General features: G+C 42.0%; 1 protein-coding gene and 1 non-coding gene across 2 annotated transcripts in view; both read left to right on the forward strand.

Annotated features, from left to right (window-relative positions):
- ghrhrb (growth hormone releasing hormone receptor b) overlaps positions 1-26,943 on the forward strand; it is a 75,047-nt gene that overhangs the window by 10,004 nt on the left and 38,100 nt on the right. The window contains exon 2 of the mRNA XM_085386662.1: positions 5,793-5,901. Within this exon, the coding sequence (XP_085242788.1) occupies positions 5,793-5,901 (109 nt within the window). The remainder of the gene's footprint in view (positions 1-5,792; positions 5,902-26,943) is intronic.
- Positions 11,676-11,794, forward strand: LOC146649456 (5S ribosomal RNA). Its single transcript, XR_014908372.1, has one exon. It is a non-coding gene; the product is annotated as a 5S ribosomal RNA (ribosomal RNA).

The raw sequence follows: 26,943 nt of genomic DNA on the forward strand, positions 1-26,943 counted from the left end.
GAGTTATTTTTACACATCGGCCAGCATCTGGCCAATCCACCACCCTTCATTGTTTATACGTTTACAAAAAAAAAAAATCATCGGCCCATAAAAACGAAAAATCAAAGCCAGCCCAGTTATGTTTGACCTCATGAAAAAGTCACACAATCAAGTATCAGTAGTTTTCCCTTAGGAACCTTGCCTCATCCAAAATAAAAAACATACAAATTAAAATGTATAAAAGTGAAAGCAATCCCTTCCTTCTCTTTCTATAATTTTTTTTGCCTTTTTTCCACCCATCCTTTGTGTCACTGCCATCTTGTATCTGCAGTTGGCTATTGTCACTGGAAGCATGCTTGGCTTGGATCCCATTGGAAACTGCAGCTTGTCTCCATTTCACCGGTGTGTCTATGTCCCATTAACAATGGCCTGAACTTATCAGGCTGAATGGCTAGCAGCCTTTTCTGGTTCCACTTGCACATTGAGGATAAACCTCTGGTCTTTGCATGTTCCACGTTAAATTTAGGCTGGCAGAGACAGGATTAACCATTGGGCCAATCACAAAAGGCCCTATAAATTAGGACTCAGTTTCCTGGAATCAGTCTGGACCAGGACATACCTCGTGGTGAGCCACACCTTTTGTCCAGGCTTGTAGGGAGGTGCAGGATTCCGACATTGGTCCGCCAGGTTTGTCTTCCAAAGATGGCGGCACCGGGAGAGATAGTGTTGAACTGAAGGAACTTCATGCTCACCATCGACTGCTGGAAAGAGCCGTGGTTGATAAGCCAGCTACGCTTCAAAAGAAGATAACCCAGTCGCCGAGGAGGTGAGGCTGTTGTGGACATACTCGACCCAGGCGAGTTGGGCGCTCATTGTGGTTGGAGTGGAGCAGCACAGTCCTGGGGTCTGGTTCTGAACAAAAACCTACTTGACCTCCCAAGAGATCGCCCTGATGGTGCAGGAGGCTGGAAGGATCAGAGAATCCTCTGGAGCTCCTTCTAAGGAGGAGAATTGCCAGGACAGAGCTTCGGGCTAGATGTTGTGTGACCTGGTGCTATAGGTGATTGTTTTTTACTCATTTCCATTTTTCCGAGTCCACCTGGCTTGCCAGGCGTTTAACCATTTAGGAGTTTGAAGGTAGGCAAAATTCTTGTAATCCGTCCAGACGATAAAGCCAGTGCTGGTACTCCTCCAAGGCGAGTTTGACTGCCAGGAGCAATCTGTCCCCTACATCATAGTTCCATTCTTTGGGGAAGAGATGATGAGAGAAGTAGGCACAAAGATGAAGCTTACCTTCATACTGTTGGACAGCTGCCACTCCCGAGTCCAAAGCCTCCACTTTTACAATAAACTGGTTAGAGACAGGTGAAGACAGGATAGGAGGTGAGGCAAAGCATTGCTCAACGTTACTGAAAATGGTTTGAGCAGCCTAGTCCCACTGAAAAGCACCTTGGAAGAATTTAGGTGTGTGAGAGGTGAAGCGATCTGGCTAAAGTTTCGGATGAAACAACAGTAGAAACTAATGAAGCCCAGAAAACACTGGAGCTGTTTCCAGTCAGAGGGTTCTGGCCAGTCCACCACCGCTTGGACCATGTCTGGGCCAGGTTTGAGGTTGCCCTGCTTAATGATACAGCCCAGGATAGACACTGTTGTCACATGCAATTCACATTTCTCCGTCTTGACAAATAATCTGTTACCATTCTCTCTCAGACCTATTTAAGGTATAAAGCTGCTATAAAGGATTCCTCAAAAAACTATGGTTTGCCATAAAACTGTACAACAGTTCTTTTTGTGACAAATACATACAATAATCACTATATAAGATGTCATAAACATTTCCGCATCAAACTGAATCCTTTGCATTATAATGCGCTATTTTTGATCAACTACTTTTGCTATTTTATTACTGTGCTATGTTTATTTAACAATGTTGTTTTTATATTGTATCATCAAGATGTTTTCTGGCAAAACAGAGACGAGCCTTTGTGTTCATTTTGCTTGGCAGTGGTTTTTGTCTTGTAACTGTGCGATGCAGGCCCTTCTAAACATTGACCTTAATTGAGGCATGTGAGGATGTGTTGTTCTGGGGTCTTTTGTGACCTCTTGGATGAGTCGTTGCTGCGCTCATGGGCTAATTTTGGTTGGCTGGGAAAGTTCGCAATTGTTCCACGTTTTTGCCATCTGTGGATAATGGCTCTCACTGTTGTTTCCTGGAGTCCCACAGCTTTAGAAACAGCTTTATAACCTGAGAAATCTCAGTTACTTTGTTCCTCATTTGTTCCTAAATTTCCTTGGATTGCTGCATGATATCTGGCTTTTGTGAATCTTACTCCACTTTGTCCGGCAGGTCCTATTCAAGTGGTTTCTTGAGAGCAGGTGTGGCAGTGATCCATCACATGGTGCTGTTACAGTGAGGAGAGACCTTGTCTTCTTCTTCCAGATTCCATCTGGACCAAAGGCCAACTATGTACCAAAGAGTCAAAGGAGCTTGCAAAGAAAAGCGTCTGGAGTTCTTTAAGTTGCTTGAAGACGTTTCACCTCTCATCCGAGAAGCTTCTTCAGTTCTAAGGTCAAATGGTGTACCAAAGAGACTGGGCATGGTATACTTGGCTCCTTTTAATGTTGAGAAGCAGAGGCTCTACTCTGAGCCACTCTCAGATGGCTGAACTTCTCACCCTATCTCTGAGGGAGATGTCAGCCACCCTTCGGAGGAAGGTCATTTCTGCCGCTTGTATCGTGATCATGTTTTTTTGATCCACAGTTCGTGACCATAGCTGAGGATAGCGACATAGATCGACCGGTAAATTGAGAATGTCACTTTTACACTCAGCTCTCTCTTGACCACAATGGACTGGAACAGCGTCCGCTTGACTGCTGCTGTGGCACCAATCCATCTGTCGATCTCCCGCTCCCTTCTGCTGTCACTTGCGAACAAGACAACTCTTCTACTGGGGACAGGAACTCATCCCTGACCTGGTATGAACACTCCTCCTGCTGAGGACCATGGCCTCAAATTTGGAGGTGATGATTCTCATTCCCACCACTTCATCCTCGGCTGCAAACCATTTCAGTGCGAGCTGGAAGCCATCACACAATGAAGCTAACAGAACCACATCATCTGCGAAAGGCAGAGCTGAGATTCTGAGACCAACCAAGTGAAAGCTTTCCACCACTTAGCTATGCCTAGAAATTTTGTCTTTTTACAAACAGAATTGGTGACAAACAACAACCCTGGCGAAGTTCATCACCCACTTGAAACGAGTCTGACTTATTGTTGACTATGCGGACCAAGTTCTTTCAATGGTTGTATAAGGATCAAATGGCCTGTAGCAATAGGCCAGACACCCCATAATCCCCAAGGACCTCCCACAGGACATTCAGAGGGACATGGTCAAATGCCTTCTCCAAGTCCACAAAACACATGTAGACTGGTTGGGCAAACTCCCATGCACCCTTAAGTATCCTCGAGCGAGTAAAGAGCTGGTCCAGTGTTCCATGACACAATGAAAACCGCGTTGTTCCTCCTGTATCAGAGGTTTGACTACCGGACCAACTCTCCTTTGCAGCAGCCTGTCATAGACTTTCCTGGGAAGGCTGAGAAGTACGATGCCCCTTCTTAAAGATGGGAACCACCACCCTGGTATGCCAATCCACAGGTACCGCCCCTGATATACACGCAACTTGTAGAGCAGTGTCAACCAATGTTCCCTCTAATTTTTCATGTGTCTGAGCGAACACACAAACTCCCTGAGCGGTCCCTTGGACCACTGTGAGCGACATCAGACGTGTGCACTGTGGTCACGCCAGCATTGAATCCATCCAAGTTACATGGTTTATTAAAATAAGCAAATTACAGCATTTACATTTATGTTAGACTACTTTTAATTAACTGCTTTGGCACACTTACAATGAAAATTAAAAAAAAATCTTGTTCATGATCTGTGTAGTATGTTAACACTATTGGAAGTAAAAAATAACTTGAACTCCAATTTTGAAAACACAACTTTCTTTTTTTTCTTTTTTTATATAAAGCTCTGACTTGTATTATGAGTCTGTGGTCTGGGAGAGAGTCTGTAACTCTTTGTCTGCAAAATACAGTATATAATGACCAATGTTGGGCAATTAATTATATAGTTACTTCTTCAAAAAAGTAACTGAGTTATGCAAACAATGAAGTTTTTTGCAGCTGTTTACCTAAAAATGCAGCCAATGCAGTTTTTTAAATAAACATTTCAACAATCAGCTGTTCTGCATCAAATTTGATGCCACACAAATTATTTGTGCCACTCCAAAAAATAATTTCTGTCCACTATGAGATAAAGGAGAACAACAGCCTGATACCTGCAGGCCTGACAACAGGAGATGTATCACTCCTGTAACACCTGTAACATTCAGAAGTTGCCTCATTGTTCTGACACACACAACAAAACTATTGACTACACTACACACTAACTACACAAGATTTGCGCAAATCTCTCACATCTCAAAACACCGCCGTCACTCCTAAAACGTCCCCCTTTCTAAACAACTAAATGCCATGTTGCCATATCATTTTTTGACTGGTCGACATGGTGCATTGTTCCACCAATAGGAAAGGGTGGGGGTTTTTTTGTTTTTGTTTTTGACCACAGGCGTTTGAGCGTTTTCCTTATAAAATGTATTTACTGTTTCTTCCCGCAGTAAATATAAACAACGATAGTATTCAGAAAGAAAACCAAACATTGCAGATAATTTTATCATAAGTCTGGGTTTACGTGGCTTATCAACACAATAAAAACTAATAAAAGCATTATTATTGGCTGGACTATGGGATAAGGTGGCATTGTTCTAATCCCATATGGGAGCAGCCAGTCACTTACTGACTAACAGTGCAAAACAGAATTGTTAAAGTATTAGTTTTAATTTCAATTCAGGTTAGATTTCTTTTTTGCGCGCAACACAGATTTTCTGTGCGCAGAGACCGTGCCAGCAGGGTTAGGGAACATTGGTGTCAACCAAGACAGCCCTGCAACATACAGAGCCTTCAGGAACTCAGGGTAAACCTCATTCACCCCAGGGGCCCTGCCACCAAGGAGTTGTTTAACTGCCTCAGTGACCTCACCCCCAGAGATAGACAGGTTGTCCCCCTCCTCCGAAGACCCTGAAGAAAACTGAAGAAAACCATGAATCATCATATGAACATTACCTGATTGAAGCAGTGCAAAGTTAGAGGTTTTATTTGAGTCACAGCTAAGAGTTTTGCAATTTGTCATAATTTTAAAAAGTTTACATTTCTTCGGTACTGAGGCTTTCTTGTCTGTACGCAATGGTAGACTGGTGTGTAAAAAGCAAGTGAATAATGTAGAAAACAGAGATTTTTAAATGGGAAACTGTTCTTGAAGTACATTGAGAGGGGAAGAGAGCTGTGCAGGAAGTGCGATTTTGTGTTTGGTGGTTGTTGAAATAATTTGTGAGGTTTAAGCTGAGATTCTAGCGTTTCTGGCAAAATACAAATATATATATATATATAATATATATATCTCAAAGAATTGTTCTATGTGGTGAATATTACATTACAATGTGTCTTATTAAAGCCTTTAATAAAAATAAGTAATACTTTTGGGAGAGGCCAACAACAGGTTCCATATGATATTTCTTTAATATATGGTCAATAGTATAACAAAGTCCAAAACACAACCACTACTGAACTACTGATTAATAACATTATCTTTGCCATTATCATGTCATGTAAAAGAAAATTATGGTATTTCTGCACTTCTGTGTGTCTTTCTGTGTTACTGGACTGTGATGAAAGCTTTTTTTCTCGCCTTCAGACAGAGGCCATCCACCCAGATTGCGCTCTGGTTGTTCAGCACATGAAGGCTGAGGAAGAATGTTATCAGATCCTCAAGCAGGAGGAGAACAACCACTCTGCTAAGACAGGTCAGCCCGTGTTTTAATCTCACAATGGGAACAGATATTTTCATGGTAGAAAGCATTTCACACTGGGGACAAATATACAGTCTCAACGAGGTCTAACACTTACTATAGTGTTACATTAGAATGGTATTCTTTAGATTTCATATAAGGCAGATAAGCCATATGTTGTGATGCTTCCAAACTTTTCAGAAGAATAACCAAAACACCTTTTTAGTTATATTTTATAATACTGCTACATTTTCAAAATTTCACACGACACAGTATGCTCTAATGTTTTATAGAGTTACACCTAAACCATGAGCTGTTCCACACCTTCACATTTTTTTCTAGCCATTATTCTGGTATAGGTTGCGCTTGATTTCATCTGTCCAAAGAATGTTTTTTCTGAATTTTGGTGGATTTTTTTTGTTGTTGTTAGCATCCATAATTTCTATTCATGAGGCTTGTCACTTGCATCTTGCAGTGAACCCTCTGCATTTACTTTCATGCTGTCTTCTCTCTATGGTAGACTTGGATATGGATGCCGACTTCCTTCAGAGTGGTCACTTGGTTGGCTGTTGTTAAGGGGTTTCTCTTCACCATGCAAATACTGTTGTCTTCTGTGGACTTCCAGGTCTTTCTTCATTGCTGAGTTGCTTTCTTTCATTCTCACAATTGACCAAATCAACTCCTTCTCTCCAAAACCAATGCCTTTTATCTGCTTAGTTGATTAAGATATAACAAAAGAACTGCCCACATCCACGCATAAAATTGCCTTTGAGTCAATCGTTCAATCACTTTTGGTTGACTTTTGGTTTTTAAAGAAGGTGTAACATGCACAGGTTAAGGAGCTGAAACTCCTAAACTTGTCACGGCTGGGGCAGCAGTCGTGTAGTGTATTGACAAAAGGATCCAAAATGCAGGTACTGGCTAGGGTGCGAGTGAGTGTTTATTTACAGAAGTGACAAAGTGGCAAAAACAGGAAGAGCAGAGCGGGGAGCTAACAAACCTAAACTGGGGAAAACTAAAGAACTAACCTGAAACCAAACACTCACGGGAGGAGGAGCAAAATGCACAGAGAAAGATGGCAGAGAGCCGCAGAATGAACACCGGGTTACACAGAGTAATGCAGACTGACACGGAGTAACACAGACGACGCGACAGAGAGCACAGGAAAACACAGGGCTTCTATACACAGGGCGGTAATCAGGGAATGGGAAACAGGAGGGAGCCACAGCTGGGAGAAACTAGGCTAACGAGGGGAAAAGTAAAACTGAACACATTGACATCAGGCATGAACATGAACCTTCAAAGTAAAACAAGAAAAACGACTTTACTAAGACACGGACTAGACAGAGTGAGACAGACTTGACACGGAACGAAACCTGCAATAATAATAACCATAATCAAAACAGTATCACTAAATAATCAGAACATAAATCATAATCAGAAAAACACCAACACATAAGAAACAGAAAAAGCTGGGTCAAAATGACCCAGAACCATGACAAAACTTCCCTCAAATGAAAGTTGAGACACATTATGTCCATATATAACTATAACTGTACAACTATAATTGGATGTTTCAGTAAACAGGTAAAAAACACAAAAACAAAGCTTGTGTCAGTGACCAAATATATATGTGGCTAACTGTATGTAAACCATTTACAACAACAGCACTCTGAGCGCTCGACAGCCCCCCCACAATGTTTTTATTACCGTTTGCTGACGTCAGCCTGCTTTTATAACAACATGCTGATGTCTGACTTTTGACCAATGACTGTGAAGCATTACATACTAAAATGGTATTTTGTTATCTTTACCCACATGATTAAAGCAGAACTGGCTAAAATAATTGGCCAAAATCATTACATGAGAATTTTGAGCTTTTAAGCATTCACGCAGTGTGTATTTTTGTGATCATTCTAATGTCATAGAATTTTGTACTGAAAAAAATAAAAAGTGTGTTGTAGAGCTCTCTCCATGCCCTTTCATATGATACATTACTAAATATGGGTTCTTGGAGATTTTTTTCCAAGGTCAGCTTTGATCTTGGTAACCTACGATGAAGGTCAAGGTCAAATGCTTAGCCAACCTAGGTACTCATGTCCCCCAACACCTAGCATATTGTTGTAAAGTTTAAAGAAGACCCATAAAAAATTGTGGATAAGCTAAGGTTTTTGGTTTGACCTGATTGACCTTGAGCTGTTATTGGTATCTACCATTACACAAAATCTGAGCATGATATCTTAAAAACTGTGGACATTAAACTGCCAAAAAACAGGCAGCCAGACAAACAAACAAACTGAAAGGATTACATAGTCTTTCTTTTGGGGGGGAGAACATACCGTCTCACCTCAAAACAAAATAAAAAAAAAAATCATTGCCGTTTCCACCCCCTAAATAAAACAAGTGTAAACACAAAACAAGCATTACACTTGACAGTCCCTTTTCCTTGGTAGCACCTACATTTGGGGCCATCAGAAGCTAAATGGGCTCAAGTCATGTCACATAAAATTATAGCCATCCTGGGAACAATTTGAAATGTTCCATGATGTCACTGTTAAACATACATACTGATTTTACCGTACAGTAAAAATCCAAAGATGACAGAGATGTTGTTTTTTTAATCAAGCAATATTTAAAACATTGGTTCCTTTTAATGTTTATTTGATATCTAGGCCAACGTATATACTGTGCAGGACTGCATGTCCAGGAAAAACAAACAAACACACAAACAAAAACAACAACAACAAAACAGTCTAAAACATAACATATTTCAAGTGATTGTCCAGGCTTCAGAGATTGAAGCCTCCTTTCCAGGAGATGGCCAGCGGTGTGGGCAGCTGTAGCAGGTAGACAAAGGTGAAAAGTTTTGATGACAAAATCCTTCATCTTTATCAACTGATGTAGCAAATCCAATAACCAAGGAAGGCCAGAAACCAGTCTTTGTAGACTGTGATTAGCTGCCCCCTGGTATTCCTTACTGGGGCTTTTCAACCAATCATTGCACAACTTCTGCACTGTATAAATCCTGTCATAAATCATGAGGGGCTGAGAGCTGCTGGGTCCATAGTCGTCACGTTATTCTGTCATGCCGGCTGTGTAGCAGGAATCCAAGAACATTACATTACTCAAAAACAGCTGGAACTTTACAAAATAAACCAAAGCCTCGAACGAAAAAACTGACACAATGAATCTTATGTGGAAATATCAGTAGTGATGTCATCAGACAGACGGAAACTAATTAAGTAATAATGTTATTTAATACTGAAGAACAACAGAAAAATAAGAGGGATCAAAAATTCATTAAATGGTAGAACTTCAGGTAATTAAGGCTAAAGGAGTGTTTTGTAGTTCACTTTTTAAATTGTAAATGTAAACTTACTTTAAGTTGGTATTATTATTATTATTAAAATATTACATTTTTTAAAATAATTATATGTTTATACATCAATACAACAGAGCAAGAGAAGATTAATGGATTCATATCTGTGAGGGACACTGGTTTTATGACTGTTAAATAGATAAAACAGATCCGGCCTGTGTGTTAAATATCTAACTATTATTTATGATATGCTATTAAAAAAAAAACCTTAGCATTACCTTAAAAGCGTTGCTCTGTCAAAGCTGTTTTGAAATCTATAATTATATTTAAGGAATTATTTTTAAGCAATTATTTCAACTAAGCAAACACTTGCACACAAAGTTTTAGCACTGTACTATCAGGGGGAAAAAATTCAAAACAAGAAAATCGCACTTTCCTCAGCCTTGTCTTAATTTAATACAGTAAGAGATTACAAGTTCCTAATTTAATTTGAAGTCCTGTTATGAAGTATGTACGTCATTTTCATTTAATCTGATAACATCTACCAATAACAATCAATTATTTTCAAGTTAAGGAATTTTGTGTTAAAATCAAAACAAGAAAATTACTGCTATGCAGTGTGTATTTCGAAAAGAATAGTATAGGATACCAGTGGTCTGTGGTGTTATGGACTGAATACTGTGATATTTCCTATGTAAATTAAGAGAGAGAGAGAGAGAGATCTTATAGAGCATAGGCATCTACTTCTCAAGCATGTGGCTGAGCAGCTGTGGGATGAAAGTCTTGTCAAAATAAATCTGAAAGAACTTGGAAAAAAATGTAAATGATCATTTCTGATGTTGGTCTTTTCTGTGGAGCCTTTCCCACCCTAGGACTTTAGAAAATGCTGGAATTTCTTTCCGTTTAGGAAATGAGTACTGTTGATTTACGTAGTCCATGTTTGTCTTATAATGTCATGAAGCAACACACAGTGATTTGAGGTTAGTGGTTGTCTTCTGGTTTTTCTGGATTGCTGTTTCCTTATAGTGAGACAGACAGTTTCAAAGACAGTTGACATCTGGAAGGTCAAAGAGGGTGTCATCCTCAGTCATCCTCTGGCAGAGCATGTGTTCCAAATCAATCCTCCATGTGATGCTCGCAATGCTGAGTCAGAGATGGCTGTGTTGTTTCAAAGAGTTCAGAGTTACATGTTCTGCTTCCAATTGGGAAATTATAAGGATGATTTTGTAATGTCCTTAGAACTGTTTTCGCAGTCAAGTACTTTCCATATAGATACTAATTATAAAATATGGGCTTAAGTTACGTGAAATAAACTATCGTTTGCAATTACACAATTCACACTTTTAAGCACCAACTCTAGCATTTCGCCATAAAGCATAAAACATGGACATACTTTCTCAGTCAGAAAAATGAAGCCAATCCGAAAGTACCTTGTCTCTTTGCTGGTGATGTTATGGGGTCAGTCTCTTGTTTGGGGTCATACTAAATAAATAGTTCAGTTTGTTTTGTAAATCTTTTCAAAATGATGGATTGATTGTGGTATGAAACACTCGTTGGCCAACAATTTGTCAGCACAAGTTGTTAGCCAATGACCTGTGGCATCATGGTTGGAGCTGACACGCCTTGTTTTTTTTGCACCTAAGTTTGCAAAGGGCAGGAAAATCTCATCTCAAAGCTTCAAAATTAACATTCTGTGCCACCAACATGTTGTTTTTTATAATCCCACAAGTGACCAGACCTGTCAGTCTAAGCAGCCACAATTCTAATAGTAATAATCAAATACTGCAAAAGGGTGATTTAAAAATAAATAAATAAATAAAAGTCACCAGCTTTACTATTGTTTGGAAGGATGATACCATTTGTTAAATTTTGTTTAGCTGAGCGTCCTTACCTAGAGCAAAAAGTTTAGATAGACCAAAAGGGTTGTATATTAATTGAAGCCCCATGCATACACAATATATTATTAGCATTATTATTATTGTTATAGGGAGGAATGACCAGGTGATGGAGAACAGCCGTGTGGGCTAGCTTTCCCTGACACCACACCCTGAACCCATTGCTCCACCCCTCCCCTGTAGCTGAGCCACAAACCACACCCAGCCACATTAATAATAATAATAATAATAATAATAATAATAATAATAATAATAATAATAATGCTTACAAGACAAAATGAAAAGAGAACAATTAAGAAAAAACAGTGAGATTAAAAACAGAGTCAAAGTTAAATATCAGAGGAGCTTCTATCCCCAAGCCATCATTCAGTAATGGCAGAGCTGAATGAAATGAGCAAGTGAATAAGGAGATTTGCTCTTTCATTTGAACCTTCACACACAGCTGGTCTAGCTGTCCAGTACAAACTGAGAACATGCTGCGGAGATAAAACAAGTGTAGCTTGTTTCACATTTGTTTTTCCTATATTAAATGTAATTACTAAAGACATGGTTTATACAATTTAACATATAAATAAGCTTACGGCCATACCACCCTGAGCACGCCTGACCTCGTCTGATCTCGGAAGCTAAGCAGGGCTGGGCTTGGTTAGTACTTGGATGGGAGACTGCCTGGGAATACCTGGTGCTGTAAGCCTCTCCTCCTTGAATCGCTACCTTATTGTGGTGGAGGGGTTTGTGTGTCCCAGGGATCCCAGGGGCTATGTTGTCTGGGGGCTTTTGCCCCCTGGTAGGGTCTCCCATGGCAAACTGGCCCTGGGTGAGGGACCAGACAAAGAGCGATTCATAAGACCCTTATGAAAAGGACACAGAGGGAACAGTTTACCCTGCCCGGGATAGGGTTACCGGGGCCCCGCCCTGGAGCCAGGCCCGGGGAGGGTGCCCGAGGGCGAGCGTCTGGTGGCCGGGCCTTAGTCCATGGGGCCCGGCCGGGCACAGCCCGAAGAGGAGACATGGGCCCATCCTCCCGCAGGAGGCGCCATAGGGGTCGGGTGCATTGTGTGCTGGGTGGCGGCCAGGAGCGGAGGCCCTGGCGGACTGACCCCCGCCTGCCAAGACTGGCAATAGGGACATGGAATGTCACCTCTCTGGTGGGGAAGGAGCCTGAGTTAGTGCGTGAGGTTGAGAGGTACCGGCTAGATATAGTCGGGCTCACCTCTACGCATGGCTTGGGCTCTGGAACCAGTCTCCTGGAGAGGGGCTGGACTCTGTCTCAGTCTGGAGTTGCCCCTGGTGAGAGGCGGCGGGCTGGGGTGGGTATTCTAATATCCCCTCGGCTTGCTGCCGGTACGTTGGGGTTTTTCCCGGTGGACGAGAGGGTTTGTTCCCTGCGCCTTAGGGTCGGGGAACGGGTCCTGACTGTCATCTGCGCTTATGCGCCGAGTGGCAGTTCAGAGTACCCAGCCTTCTTAGAGTCCATGGGGGGGGGGTGCTGGAGGGTGCTCCACCTGGAGACTCTGTTGTCCTGCTGGGTGACTTCAATGCTCACGTGGGTAACGACAGCGAGACCTGGAGGGGCGTGATTGGGAGGAACGGCCTCCCTGATCTGAACCCGAGCGGTGCTTTGTTATTGGACTTCTGTGCTAATCACAGTTTGGCCATAACGAACACCCTGTTCGAACATAAGAGTGTCCATAAGTGCACGTGGCACCAGGACGCTCTAGGCCGTAGGTCGATGATTGATTTTGTAATCGTATCAGCAGACCTGCGACCATATGTTCTGGACACTCGGGTAAAGAGAGGGGCTGAGCTGTCAACTGATCACCACCTGGTGGTGAGTTGGATCAGGTGGCGGGGGAGGACGCTGGACAGACTTGGTGCACCTAAACGCGTAGTGAGGGTGTGCTGGGAACGTCTAGCAGAGGCCCCAGTCCGCGAGATCTTCAACGCACACCTCCGGCAGAGCTTCAACAGCATTCCGAGGGAGACTGGGGACATTGAGTCCGAATGGACCATGTTCAGCGTCTCCATTGCCGAAGCTGCTGCATTGAGCTGTGGCCGCAAGGTGGTTGGTGCCTGCCGTGGTGGTAATCCCCGAACCAAATGGTGGACACCAGAGGTGAAGGGAGCCACCAGGCTGAAGAAGGAGTCCTATCGGGCTTGGTTAGCCTGTGGGACTCCGGAGGCAGCCGACAGGTATCGACAGGCCAAGCAGAATGCGGCTCGGGCAGTGGCTGAAGCAAAAACTCGGGTGTGGGAGGAGTTCAGAGAGGCCATGGAAAAAGACTTTCGGACTGCCTCGAAGAGATTCTGGCAAACCGTCAGACGTCTCAGGAGGGGAAAGCGGTGCTCTACCTGCACTGTGTATAGTGCTGGCGGAGCGCTGCTGACGTCGACTGAGAAAATTGTCAGGCGGTGGAAGGAATACTTCGAGGACCTCCTCAATCTGACACGTCTTCCGAGGAGGAAGCAGAGTCTGGGGATGAGGGGAATGACCCGCCAATTTCCGGGGGCGAGGTCACTGAGGCAGTTAAACAACTCCTTGGTGGCAGAGCCCCTGGTGTTGATGAGGTCCGCCCCAAGTTCCTGAAGGCTCTGGACGTTGTAGGGCTGTCCTGGTTGACACGCCTCTGCAATGTTGCGTGGAGATCAGGGGCAGTACCTGTGGACTGGCAGACCGGGGTGGTGGTCCCCATCTTTAAGAAGGGGGACCGGAGGGTGTGTTCCAACTACAGGGGGATCACACTCCTCAGCCTTCCTGGGAAAGTCTATGCCAGGGTGCTGGAAAGGAGAGTTCGTCCGTTAGTCGAACCTCGGATACAGGAGGAACAATGCGGTTTTCGTCCTGGTCGCGGAACACTGGACCAGCTCTTTATCCTCTCCAGGATACTTGAGGGTGCATGGGAGTTTGCCCAACCAGTCTACATGTGTTTTGTGGACTTGGAGAAGGCATTCGACCGTGTCCCTCGGGGTGTCCTGTGGGAGGTGTTGCGGGAGTATGGGGTGTCTGGCCCATTGCTACCGGCCATTCGATCCCTATACAACCGTTGCAAGAGCTTGGTTCGCATTGCCGGCAATAAGTCGGACTCGTTCCCGGTGGGTGATGGGCTCCGCCAGGGCTGCCCTTTGTCTCCGGTTCTGTTCATAATTTTTATGGACAGGATTTCTAGGCGCAGCCAAGTGGCGGAGGGCTTTCGGTTTGGTGGCCTCAGAATCTCATCTCTGATTTTTGCAGATGATGTGGTTCTGTTGGCTTCATCGGGTGGGGGCCTCCAGCTCGCACTGGAATGGTTCGCAGCCGAGTGTGAAGCAGCGGGAATGAGGATCAGCACCTCCAAATCTGAGGCCATGGTTCTCAGCCGGAAAAGGGTGGAGTGCCCACTCCGGGTCGGGGATGAGTTCCGTCGTGGTGAAGAGGGAGCTGAGTGTAAAAGCGAAGCTCTCAATTTACCGGTCGATCTACGTCCCTACCCTCACCTATGGCCACGAGCTGTGGGTAGTGACTGAAAGAACGAGATCGCGGATACAAGCGGCAGAAATGAGCTTCCTCCAAAGGGTGGCTGGCCTCTCCCTTAGAGATAGGGTGAGAAGTTCGGCCATCCGGGAGGGGCTCAGAGTAGAGCAGCTGCTGCTCCACATCGAAAGGAGCCAGCTGAGGTGGTTCGGGCATCTGACAAGGATGCCCCCTGGGCGCCTCCTGGGTGAGGTGTTCCAGGCATGTCCCACCGGGAGGAGGCCCCGGGGCAGACCCAGGACACGCTGGAGAGATTATATCTCTCGGCTGGCCTGGGAACGCCTTGGTATTCCCCTGGATAAGGTGGAGGAGGTGGCTGGGGAGAGGGAGGTCTGGGCCTCTTTGCTTAGGCTGCTGCCCCCGCGACCCGGCCCCGGATAAAGCGGATGAAGATGGATGGATGGATGGAACATATAAATAAATACAGCAATTTACAGGATTCTTGTACAAGCCAGCACATGTGTTTAGATGACATCTAATCAGGTTATTAAGTGTCACCAGGCACTTCTTTCTGTGCTTCTCGTCCACAGGAAATGCATCATGAATGAACTGAAGTACATTATTGCCATTTTTATTATTTATATTACACTGGTTACATGTCAAATTTGCTCTGGACACGGTTTACTTTTATTTTTGTCTCACCAAAAGACAAGAATGTGATGATAAAAAAGCAATGTCCATAACTAAGCTCCTTAAAATTTATAGACCACTCCACCATTTCCTTCCCATCATATGAACTGTTATCAGATGATTATAGCGCATTAGGAGGTAGACCAAATTTTAAAAGGAGGCCGGGCTTGATAACAAATACTGAATCATCAATAGTGGGAGGTGAAGCTTACTTGTCACACTGTAGGCATGACTATGTTTACTGCGGCTGTTGAGCAGGGGAGAATGTGCTGGCGGGTGCACAGGTGGAACAGCGGAGTCCAGGTAAGTGAGATCAGAAGCAGGTGAGCAAGTGTTTGGCAGTGGCTCAATTCTTCTGGAGGGTGAAATGTAACTCTCAGGAATACTGGAGACCAACAAGGAAACTTAGATTTGTCAATCTAAGAAATGCATTATCTGAAGTCACTAGGAACAGGTCACGTTACCACAATAGCAGAGACAATGATCTAGCAAAGAACTGTTGCCACAGCTGATTCTGAAATATGGTGGCTCGATGAGAGAACCCAGAAGTCTGACAGAAATCAGAAATCTTGGAGAGGGAGAAAAAAACAAACCCCAGCATGTCCAAATCCTAACAAACATAAGAATAACAAATGATATTAGGAAAGAAACAAAACTGGAACATAAATCATTCTCGAAAACGAAAAGGCAGTGTGTAGACAAAGTGGAAAGAATCCCAAGAGTAGTGAGTCTGTAAGGAAGATATAAAATGTGAGGTATTAGCTGTTCTCATTCTGCACTTTGTTGTAAGGAGTTGGATCATCTTGAAGAAAGGATTATACCCAATTTGCAGATGAAATATAATTTGTAGAGTGCAGGAGAATTAAACATATTCAAAGAGCTGTGGATGGAATAGTTTAAATCTCTTCTTCTCTGCTAGGATTGCCATGTTGAAATGTAAACCTTAGGGCAGGGCTCTAGACTAACTTTTTGCCATGGGCGTACCGGTACGCCTAACTTTAAAAAGTTTGGCGTACCGGCACAAAAGTTAGGCGCACACAAATTTTATATAATTTATATAATATAATGTGTTTTTCTGGATACACTGTGCTTTTTCAGCATTCAAAGATTGATGACACCGTGTCAGAGCACTGGCTATGAATTTCAGAAGGATCAGGCCTTAACATAACAGAAAAGTTAGCAATAGTTCTTTTCCTATTACAGCTACATCCACTTCTGTCGTGCCTAGGCTGCTCACTAGGGCTGTGTATCATCACTGATTTCTATAATCCATTCGATTCCGGTTTTCAAAGTCCCGATTCGATTCAACTTAGCCTCAGACAGTCAGAAATATTATAATTTTGATCATTTATCAGTACTGACTTCATCAGAATTGTGAACATCACGGCAGATGCCTTTGTGCGAAAGTAACTGAGAATAAAACACAGAAAAACATGAAGGAGATTTTCCTGGTCTGGCTTTTTATAGCAGATAACCTTAAAAATATTCTACAATGTTCTGCATATAAAGTTCAAATTTCTTCAGTATTGAACAACAGAAAAAATAGGCTTTCTTGTCCGAGGTCATTCAAGTGAAAAAAAGAAAAGAAAAAGACAGCAGCCGACAGCGCTGTAAACAACGGTAGACTGGTGGGTAATAAGCGAATGAATAATACAGAAAACGGAGATTGGAGACGGGAAACTGTTCTTGAAGTACAGAGAGAGATAGAGAGAGAGCTAGCTGTGCATGGAGTGTGATTTTAATAGTCGTGGAAGCAAAACAGCAAAACAGTTGGTCGCACAGGTGCAACCAAATATTTTTTTTTAGTCGCACCACTGAAAAATTTGGTCGCACTCTACAGCCCTGCCTTAGGGGCACTTTGGACAGAGTCGGTACTTCCACATCTGGTTTTCTTTCTACATGGTCAGAAAAGGGAGTTGGTTGTTTTTTTAGGCGAGATCACTCACAATACTAATTCACTTCAAAGCCTAAATGGAGAATATTAACTTTTTGAATTAGTTTATTGTCATTATACAGTTTTAATCATTCTCACAGGTTAGTCTAGCCCCAAAATGAATAGCTCTTTGGAGGCTATTGTTAAAGCCACTGAAGTAAATGTCTTAGTGATTTACCAAGTGCTCAGATCATTTAGTGGAGTGCTGTTGTTAATGTGTGTAGCCAGTGACTGTACTTAATGGTTAGTGTTACTCTCTGAGTATGCAATTCTGGCATTTATATATTTTCACTTAAACTTAATTTTATTTTATTTTTAATGGGGACCAGTGTACCACTATAACTCTGTATCAAGATGGTACCTTATACATTGTTGCAGAAAGACTTGCAGTGTTAAGCCTTTATTATACACTGTTGCAGACACAGATATGGACACCAAAAGACGTGACCACTAAGTAGTCATTTCTATTATATCTCACACAAACAGAACATGTATTATGAAGGCATTATAGAATATGTGAAAACAGCCTTCAGACTTGATCACTTTCCTGAGTTTATGGGCTCAGTCACTCATTTTGGATCATAATGAGTAAAAAACGGAGTCTGATTGACCCTAGATTATCCAAGCCACATTGGCTAATGACTTGATTGACAAGCCAGTATGCATGTGGGTTTCACTATCAGACCCACTATCAGATCACACCTGACTTTAAAACACTAAGATGGTAATATCAAAGCCTCATAATGTTACTTCACAAAGCAGCTGTCGTAGCTACATCCATTGTCTAGATCAGAATCCACCCTTTAAAGTAAAACTTAAATAAACTAAAAGACGAACCGAGACTGAACTCTTACAAACAATGTGGCAGAGAGGCGAACACAGGAGGCACATGAAAAAGAAAAGCTCTTGGCAAAGCAACATAGGACAACAATAGAAATCATGGATCAATATTCAACAACCCAAAGGAAGAAGATTTAAGTTATAACATGTAGCGAGTTAATCTGACAGTAGAAAATACACACTGTGATGCTACATTAAACGTTTGATGTACAAATTTGGTTTAAATCAGGTGGGGAGTGCAAATAGCCAGCACATTGCAATATGAGTCATGAATTAGAGATTTAGAAACAATGCACTGTGTTACATTGTTACAGAAGCCCAGAACATAAGGCAGGGGCTCCTAAATGAATAAATAAAGGATTTGTAATCATTAGAGTGACAATTTGGCCGTCAAGGTTAAAACAGGACATGTAAAGCACACCAAAACCATTTTCTGTTTCTTTCAGCTGTCCATTGGCAGAGAGATTTGGCAGCTGAAATTTTAAACTTTGTTTTGTTACCCCCCCCCCCAAAAAAAAAAATGTTTTCCTCTAAAACTTCAGCTTAGGCTTATACTTATACTACTGCTATATACTATTCATAAAATCTATATTAATACTACAGCAGTTAGCCTAAAGGGAGAAAAATCTACATGATCTGGTTCCTGATGTCTGTCTGCATAGCTTGATGTTTGGGCTATTCCTGCTTCTCTGTTCTGTCACTTCCACCTTTGCACAATCCTCTCATTCTCAATTTTCTTATAGCCAGTTATTACACTATTCAAACCATTTTCTGTGGAACTCTCAGTTTTACATCTCTTCCTGGAGGTACAGAGCCTTACTCAAAGTCTCTGTGAGCCATCTGTTAAGTGTAATCATAACCACCAGTATTTAGACTCTGGAGCCCTGTCCTATTTCTTACCTTGATACACTTACACCATGCTGCTCAGTTGCTTCAGACTGTAAACAGCCAAAATACTTCTATTGCATAAACTCTTGTACAATCACTAATGTTCCTTACTTTCACAGAGTTCTCCAAATAATTCTTTTTTTTTTTTTTAATTTTCCAGAAAATTTGAGTAGCTAAATCTAAAATACATTCATATGTCTTAGTAATAGTAGTATCCCCGATTGTCAGATTGACATTATTCATTGACATTTTAGTAAATTCATTATTAAATTATTAACAGTCAAAATAATCTGATTGTGTTAATATTGACACAAGGAAGCTACTGTTGGTTTACTGATGCGGAAAACTGTGGGTTTGCCAAGTGTAAAAATTATGAATTATAGTAGCTAAATTGTTTTTCATGCAATGAACCGCTATTGCAAATGAAAATGCTAGTGAAAACTGTTGGGAAATATAGGTACTTTCTTTACACATTAAATTTATGCAAACTCATTACATGAAGGTTTTATGCCTTAATCTGCATCACAATGCAATGATAATAAAGGGCAGATATTGTGGTACATGTATCAAAGGTCCCTTTTTTGTAATATCAGTAGTACTGTCACAGCAGCAGCAATGTACATGCTTTTTGTTGAACCATGAAACACTGGACAGTTATAGCAGGGGGTAGTTGTAGCCAGATAGGAATAATCTCGAGATATTGTAAAGACAGTGTAAGGGGTATACAGGAAATATGTTTTAACTGACACTAAGTTAGTGTAATTTTCCTTCAGCTGTCGTCAGAAATGATGAAACCTTCGTCAGGCTAATCCAGACAGTTATTGTTTACTTGTATATGCTTTTTGAATTCTCATTGATCTTTTTTACCCTTATGTTTTGAGCCATAAGTGCCCATGAGAGCTTAAAGTGCATATTTATCAGTTAATTGTAGCAAACTTGGTTAGTAGGCTGTATCTATGAACTGTAAAACTGCAAAACACATAGTTCCACATCTGCTAATTAGTAACAGACTAAATAAAAGTTAGAAATTCACTCATAAAAATTGTAGGACAACCTTCTTGGATGGCCGATGCCAAATAGTAGGCCTTAATAATCACCACATACTTTCCTTAGAAATGCTCCAAAAGGCACAGACAGCCCAAACATAGTCAAGTGGTCAAGTTGAGTGACTTGAATTAGCAGAGGTGAAGCCTATCAGCTTCCCGCTGCAGCTTACTTTAGCCCTGGAGGGTGCCGCTTTACAAAAATCCCAATCCACAAATCTAAGAAAACACAGCAACAAAATTAAAATCTTTACCTCACCACCTTACTGTGTGTGTGTGTGTGTGTGTGTGTGTGTGTGTGTGTGTGTGTGTGTGTGTGTGTGTGTGTGTGTGTGTGTGTGTGTGTGTGTTTAACTAATCTCTGCAAATGTTCAACAAAATATTACGCTAAGGCTGTGGGTAACTTGTTAATCATGTGCACATCTCTTAGGATCTGTCTTTGTTTGTTTTGTTTTGTTTTATTATGTCAGCCCTGTATGAATGCATTATTATGATGAAGAAAAATCACATTGTTTGACAATGGAAAAAAACTGTGACACAAACCTAGAAACCAGAGACTTTGTTTGCCTTGTTGCCATAGGGCCTATTATGCTGAAATGTGCAAAGGTGTGCATCAATAAGATGTTCATGCATGGTGAGCATAATGATGCTCTTTACATCAATCTGTCACACAGACCATTGATCCTACTAGAATTATGGAGTCTCTGATGGAAGTAATTACTGACAGCATGAAAAAACAAAGGTCTTTCTGCTATGGATACTTTCTGCTAATAGAACACAAATCGCAACTAATAATACTGAGTAAGAAGAACCAGCCATTCATCTGTTGTGTCATCCTGTAATGCTTTTATTGCTACATATGAAGGGTTCCATCCTGCCTATGGAGTGCAGTTACACACGCCAAGTTGAATAAAAGCACTGCATTCATTAGTACCAACCAGTCCTTAGTCTCTTTGTGGCAGTTCATTACTTGGAGGGTCATTAACGAATTTAGATTAACAACATGCTGTTTTCTTTCAAAATAGCATATGCTTAGTCTAAGTTAATGTGTTCATGGACAATAGTTGTGATGCAGAAGCCGGTGGGTGTGGTGGGGGTTATGGGGGTCCGATGTTTGCTTCATCACTGCTTTGGCAGCCAATCTTCCAGCACTAGCCAAGAGCTGTGTTTTATTATGAATGAGTGGCGGGGTGTCTTTTTGCATAGCTCTTTTAATTGACACAGGAGCAAGGAGCTTTGATGTATGAGACGTGGTGGTGGAGAGACTGAATCCTCATTACTGCTCTCTTTTAAACTCTGCCACCGTCTCCATGCCTCCCTCGCTTGGAGCAATGCAGACTGCAGGGAGAGCTCATCAGGCAAGTGAGGGGAACAGCAGAGACAGAGTGTGGGTAGAGAGGAGGGCTGAGGACGACACCAAATGAAATGCCTTTTCACTTTCCCATAGTGGGGAAATCCTGAATCCTGTAGTACCTGCAGAATCTCAATGTTCTAATGAAGGAACTTCTAAAACAAAGCTACAGGAGTAACAACAGGACATACAATATTTTACTGTATGGAATGGCACAAACGTGACACATAGGAACATTCATGTTACATACATTTTTTTTGTATGAGTATGCCTCATGATTCAATAGCTTACAGAGCCAACTTTAGCAGCAGTAACTTGAAGTCAAAGGAGTTTGCAAAGAAAAGCGTCTGGACTTCTTTAAGTTGCTTGAAGACGTTTCACCTCTTATCCGAGAAGTAACCTAGTTACTCCCACTAGGTTCTCATCCGAGAACCTAGTGGGAGTGACCCCCCACAGAGGGACAAAAGGACCCCCTGATGATCCTCTAATCGCCTGAGCCAAGGTGTGAAACTGGGTGTGGGTCCCAATCAGCCAGAGTTTCGGGTGTGTTCATTGTGAAACCTGGCCCCACCTTATCATGCGAATTCCTGAGGTCAGATGGCCCAGGATGTGAGTGGGCGTTAAGGCGTCTGGGAAGGGATCTCAAAACTGGATTATAGATGGCAGAGAGTTGGTGTCATAAACCCCCGCCTCTGTTCAAAGATGGTCGCTCACAGTGGACATAGATGGCTTCTTTCACTCCTCTTTCAAACCATCTGTCCTCTCTGTCCAAAATGTGAACATTGGCATCCTCGAAAGAGTGTCCTTTATCCTTAAGATGCAGATGGACTGCTGAGTCTTGTCCTGTGGAGGTGGCTCTTCTGTGTTGTCCCATGCGCTTGTGAAGTGGCTGTTTGGTCTCTCCAATGTAGAGATCTGGGCATTCCTCGCTGCACTGTACAGCATACACCACATTGTTAAGTCTGTGTTTTGGCGTTTTGTCTTTCGGGTGAACCAGTTTTTGTCTGAGCGTGTTGCTGGGTCTGAAATACACTGGGATGTCGTGCTTGGAGAAAACTCTCCTGAGTTTTTCTGATACACCGGCTACATAGGGGATGACAATGTTGTTGCGTCTGTCCTTCTTATCCTCCCTCGCTGGTGTCTGGTCTTCTTTTCTGTGCCTCTTTGCTGACTTTAAGAACGCCCATTTAGGATAGCCGCACGTTTTGAGTGCTTCCTTTACATGTGTGTGTTCCTTCTTTTTCCCTTCAGGCTTAGAGGGAACATGTGTAAAAGCCTTCGTTGTATTTGAAATATGTAGTGGTGAGGCAGAGGTCTAACAGTGTGCAAATCTGATCGGGTGTGAAGTTGGTCCTGTCCTCCAAGGAGCTGTCTTCTTGTAGTCGTTTTCTGACAGTCTCCAGAAAACGGAGGCCGTGGAGACTGTCAGAAAACGACTACAAGAAGACAGCTCCTTGGAGGATCGGGTGTGACCAACTTCACACCTTGAAATGCACCGTGTAGAACGAAAGACCATCGTACCTATCATAAGTTTACCAGTCTCACAAATCGTCTTCATAAATACACATTAGTTAACCGTTTATTAATAGGACCTTTGAGCTCAACGGTAATTAATTAGCAGTGGAAATAATTTCTGGTACGCGTTACAGAAATGTAGCAGTGACAATAATACTGTATGCTGTAATGGTACTGGGCAATTAGTGATACAAAAAAACTGTTTTATCCTGTGAATAAAAGTATATGTTTTTGTCAATGTACCATAATAACAGAAGCGAAACGCAATATTGTGTCAGGACAATTCACTATTTATGCACAATAAACAAAGGAGCGACAATATCTGTTCAGCGCCAGACTTGCTTGTAACCTATATCACCAATTATGTTATGAAAATGATGTGTTAACTACAACAGCAGACTGACCTTTGTGGAAATGCTAGGAGCAGACTAACCTGTGAGCTGGAGTGTTCTGGGACGTTATATTTGGTCTTTGAATGGCTGCAATCCAGGCCATCCGTCGCCTCTTTGTTACTTCGGAAACATGGCTCGAACAATTTCTCTTCAACGACGTAATCCGATAACAACCGATCTCTTTACCCGTCGGCTTCCCGTGGCTGTCATGTGACCGGCTATTGCAGTTAATAATACAACAGCTTCTTGACATTTTTGTGTTTCTTTTTATCGCTGTGTGACTGATTTCAATTAAAAGCCTAGTACCTCTTGCCACGAGTTCCCAGAATCCTTTGTGGTTCTACCCCTGAATGACATTTTCAATCTCTATATAATATGCATGTTAAATTTTATATTTGGGGTGAAATATCAAGTCTTTTCAAGTAAACCGGTTCAAGTCCAATTCAAGTCCCAGGTCATTGGTGTAAAAGTCTAAGTCAAGTCACAAGTCTTACAACATTTTTTCAAGTCAAGTCTAAAGTCATAAAATTAATGACTCGAGTCTGACTCGAGTCCAAGTCATGTGACTCGAGTCCACACCTCTGCGGACCAGTACCTCCTCTTTGACTCCCATCACCCTCTGGAACACAAACTTGGAGTAATTAGGACCCTACACCACCGGGCAGAACATGTTCCCTCTAAGCCTGAAGGGAAAAAGAAGGAACACACACATGTAAAGGAAGCACTCAAAACGTGCGGCTATCCTAAATGGGCGTTCTTAAAGTCAGCAAAGAGGCACAGAAAAGAAGACCAGACACCAGCGAGGGAGGATAAGAAGGACAGACGCAACAACATTGTCATCCCCTATGTAGCCGGTGTATCAGAAAAACTCAGGAGAGTTTTCTCCAAGCACGACATCCCAGTGTATTTCAGACCCAGCAACACGCTCAGACAAAAACTGGTTCACCCGAAAGACAAAACGCCAAAACACAGACTTAACAATGTGGTGTACAGTGCAGCGAGGAATGCCCAGATCTCTACATTGGAGAGACCAAACAGCCACTTCACAAGCGCATGGGACAACACAGAAGAGCCACCTCCACAGGACAAGACTCAGCAGTCCATCTGCATCTTAAGGATAAAGGACACTCTTTCGAGGATGCCAATGTTCACATTTTGGACAGAGAGGACAGATGGTTTGAAAGAGGAGTGAAAGAAGCCATCTATGTCCACTGTGAGCGACCATCTTTGAACAGAGGCGGGGGTTTACGACACCAACTCTCTGCCATCTATAATCCAGTTTTGAGATCCCTCCCCAGACGCCTTAACGCCCACTCACATCCTGGGCCATCTGACCTCAGGAATTCGCATGATAAGGTGGGGCCAGGTTTCACAATGAACACACCCGAAACTCTGGCTGATTGGGACCCACACCCAGTTTCACACCTTGGCTCAGGCGATTAGAGGATCATCAGGGGGTCCTTTTGTCCCTCTGTGGGGGGTCACTCCCACTAGGTTCTCGGATGAGAACCTAGTGGGAGTAACTAGGTTACTTCTCGGATAAGAGGTGAAACGTCTTCAAGCAACTTAAAGAAGTCCAGACGCTTTTCTTTGCAAGCTCCTTTGACTACGATGACCTGGATGACTGAGAACCTTCACAGACAGTAACTTGAAGTCATTTCTCTATGACTTTATGACCCCATCACATCATTTTTGGCGAATTTTGGCCCATTCTTCTTCAAAATGTTGCTTCATTGAGCATTTGTTTATACATAGTTGTATCTGGAGTTGACAGGTGCGCCGGTGTGTCCAAAGCAAATGACTCTTTTAAGATGATGTAACAGCAAGATGCAGCCTGTTTCACTGGGTCTCCATTTCTGTAAAGAAATTTAAATAATTGTACAAAAAACATCCGAGGTATTGGCTGCATTGTTATATAAATAGTTGTATGTAACTTTGTTGTGTTCAAAATTTGTGCATAAATTTAAAAAAATTAAAATATATATTTGCATTTCAAGTTTTGAAAATGATTTGTTAGACATGTTGGTTGGTTCGTCAGAGTAAAAGAAAAAAAAATCTAACCTTTTCATACTTTTATGGTTTTTGTGTGATTTCAGGTTAATTGTATTAACAAAGTATATCAAAATGTAAAAAACTAACTGTAAATTCTAGCCAAGTTTTAGCTGTCGGGTAGACAACCTCACACTCCATTATAGAATCATTTTCATACAGAGTTCACGGTTGATGACTTAAATGTGTCCAGGTCCTGTGGCTGCAAAACAAACCCAAAATTACATCTCCTCAACCAACATGTTTGCCAGTTTCTATGAGATGTTTGTGCAGATATGCTGTGTTTGGTTTTCACCAAATATGGCATTCTGCATAATGGTCAAACATGTCCACTTTGGTCTTGTCTTACCAACAAGCCGTACTTGATTAATCTTTTTCTAATTGTCCTCTCGTGAACTTAAATATTTAACATACTAACTGAGACCCGTAGAGTTTGAGCTGAAGCCACATTAGCAACTTTTATAAAGGTCATCACACTTGCTGTTGAGCAGTTACTCATGTGCGTTTAATTATCAGCACCTGGCTGCTGTTTTACACTCCTAACTCCTCTTGGAGCAATAACGGTGTGCTTAGTGTTTCCACGCACTGGTTCTGTACGTTGTGTTGTCTTCTGCTAAATAAATAACGACAGAGTGAAATGTGTCATACTTTATTGTTCAGCTGAGATTGCATTTATCTCATTTTAAGACCTGGTAAGTATCACATTACTCTTTAAGATGCCCTGAAAAACAAAACCTTCACTGTAACACTCTAGGTTAGTCAAAGACTAATGTTCTCATGTTTAAAAAAATTGAATAATATGTGTAAAGTGAAATCATGAAGGCGTCCCAACTTAGATAAGCAGAAGAGAACGAATGGCTGGATGGGTTTAGGAATTATAGGCTTTTTATAAATGTTTATACTTATACATTTTCAGAGGCTCAAAATTATTGGAACACACACATGATTTGAAATATCATATTAAAAGATAAAATCGTTTTTAATAATTGGATAAAAATCCAAATTCAGTGACTGACTACATGAAACCTAGAACACATGGACATTACTAAATGCTGCATTTCCTCCTGTGAGATGTCTATCAAACCTTTATTTTCCCTTAAGTTGCTGCTTGTTTGTGGGTCTCTCTGCATTCAATTTTATATTTAATAACTACTTTTAATAAAAGCATACTGGGCTAGGCTGAAGGAGGACTGACATTGCCATTGAAGAGTATGCTGTTATTTTGCTGTAGGGAATTTGCACCTTGTTGCAAACCTGTTTTTACATTCAGGATGGTGTCTCTTGATTTTACACTTTGAAAGTGAAACACCTGCCTCCTCAAGAACATTCTTGATTTACCTTTTGACCCTACTGGGAACATTTGCAGTGTTGTGGTGACCAGAGACTATGGATAGTGAATGACATTTGGCAGCTACAGGTGACACAAATTGGTGATAAAGTTTTCTCAACTTCCTGGCAAACAGCTTAAGCGATTACCAATGTCAGCATGGATTGAGATATTACTTGGTAGTAAATACGTTTTTGCCAAGGGCTACCAAGGCAACCAGGGCCCGGAAAGTCAACAAACAACCAGCTTTCAGTTTCAAACTAATGAAGATCAAGTGAATTACTTCCAGTTGTGAATGCAACTGTATGACTCGCAGGCTTTTTCTTTACTATGTAAATACATCTATCATCATGCACTTTTTTGA

The sequence above is a fragment of the Rhamphochromis longiceps genome, linkage group LG17, assembly GCF_057381845.1.
Source record: "Rhamphochromis longiceps isolate RC_006_pf linkage group LG17, R_longiceps_female_GT1.1, whole genome shotgun sequence".
In the NCBI taxonomy this organism is placed as follows: domain Eukaryota; kingdom Metazoa; phylum Chordata; class Actinopteri; order Cichliformes; family Cichlidae; genus Rhamphochromis; species Rhamphochromis longiceps.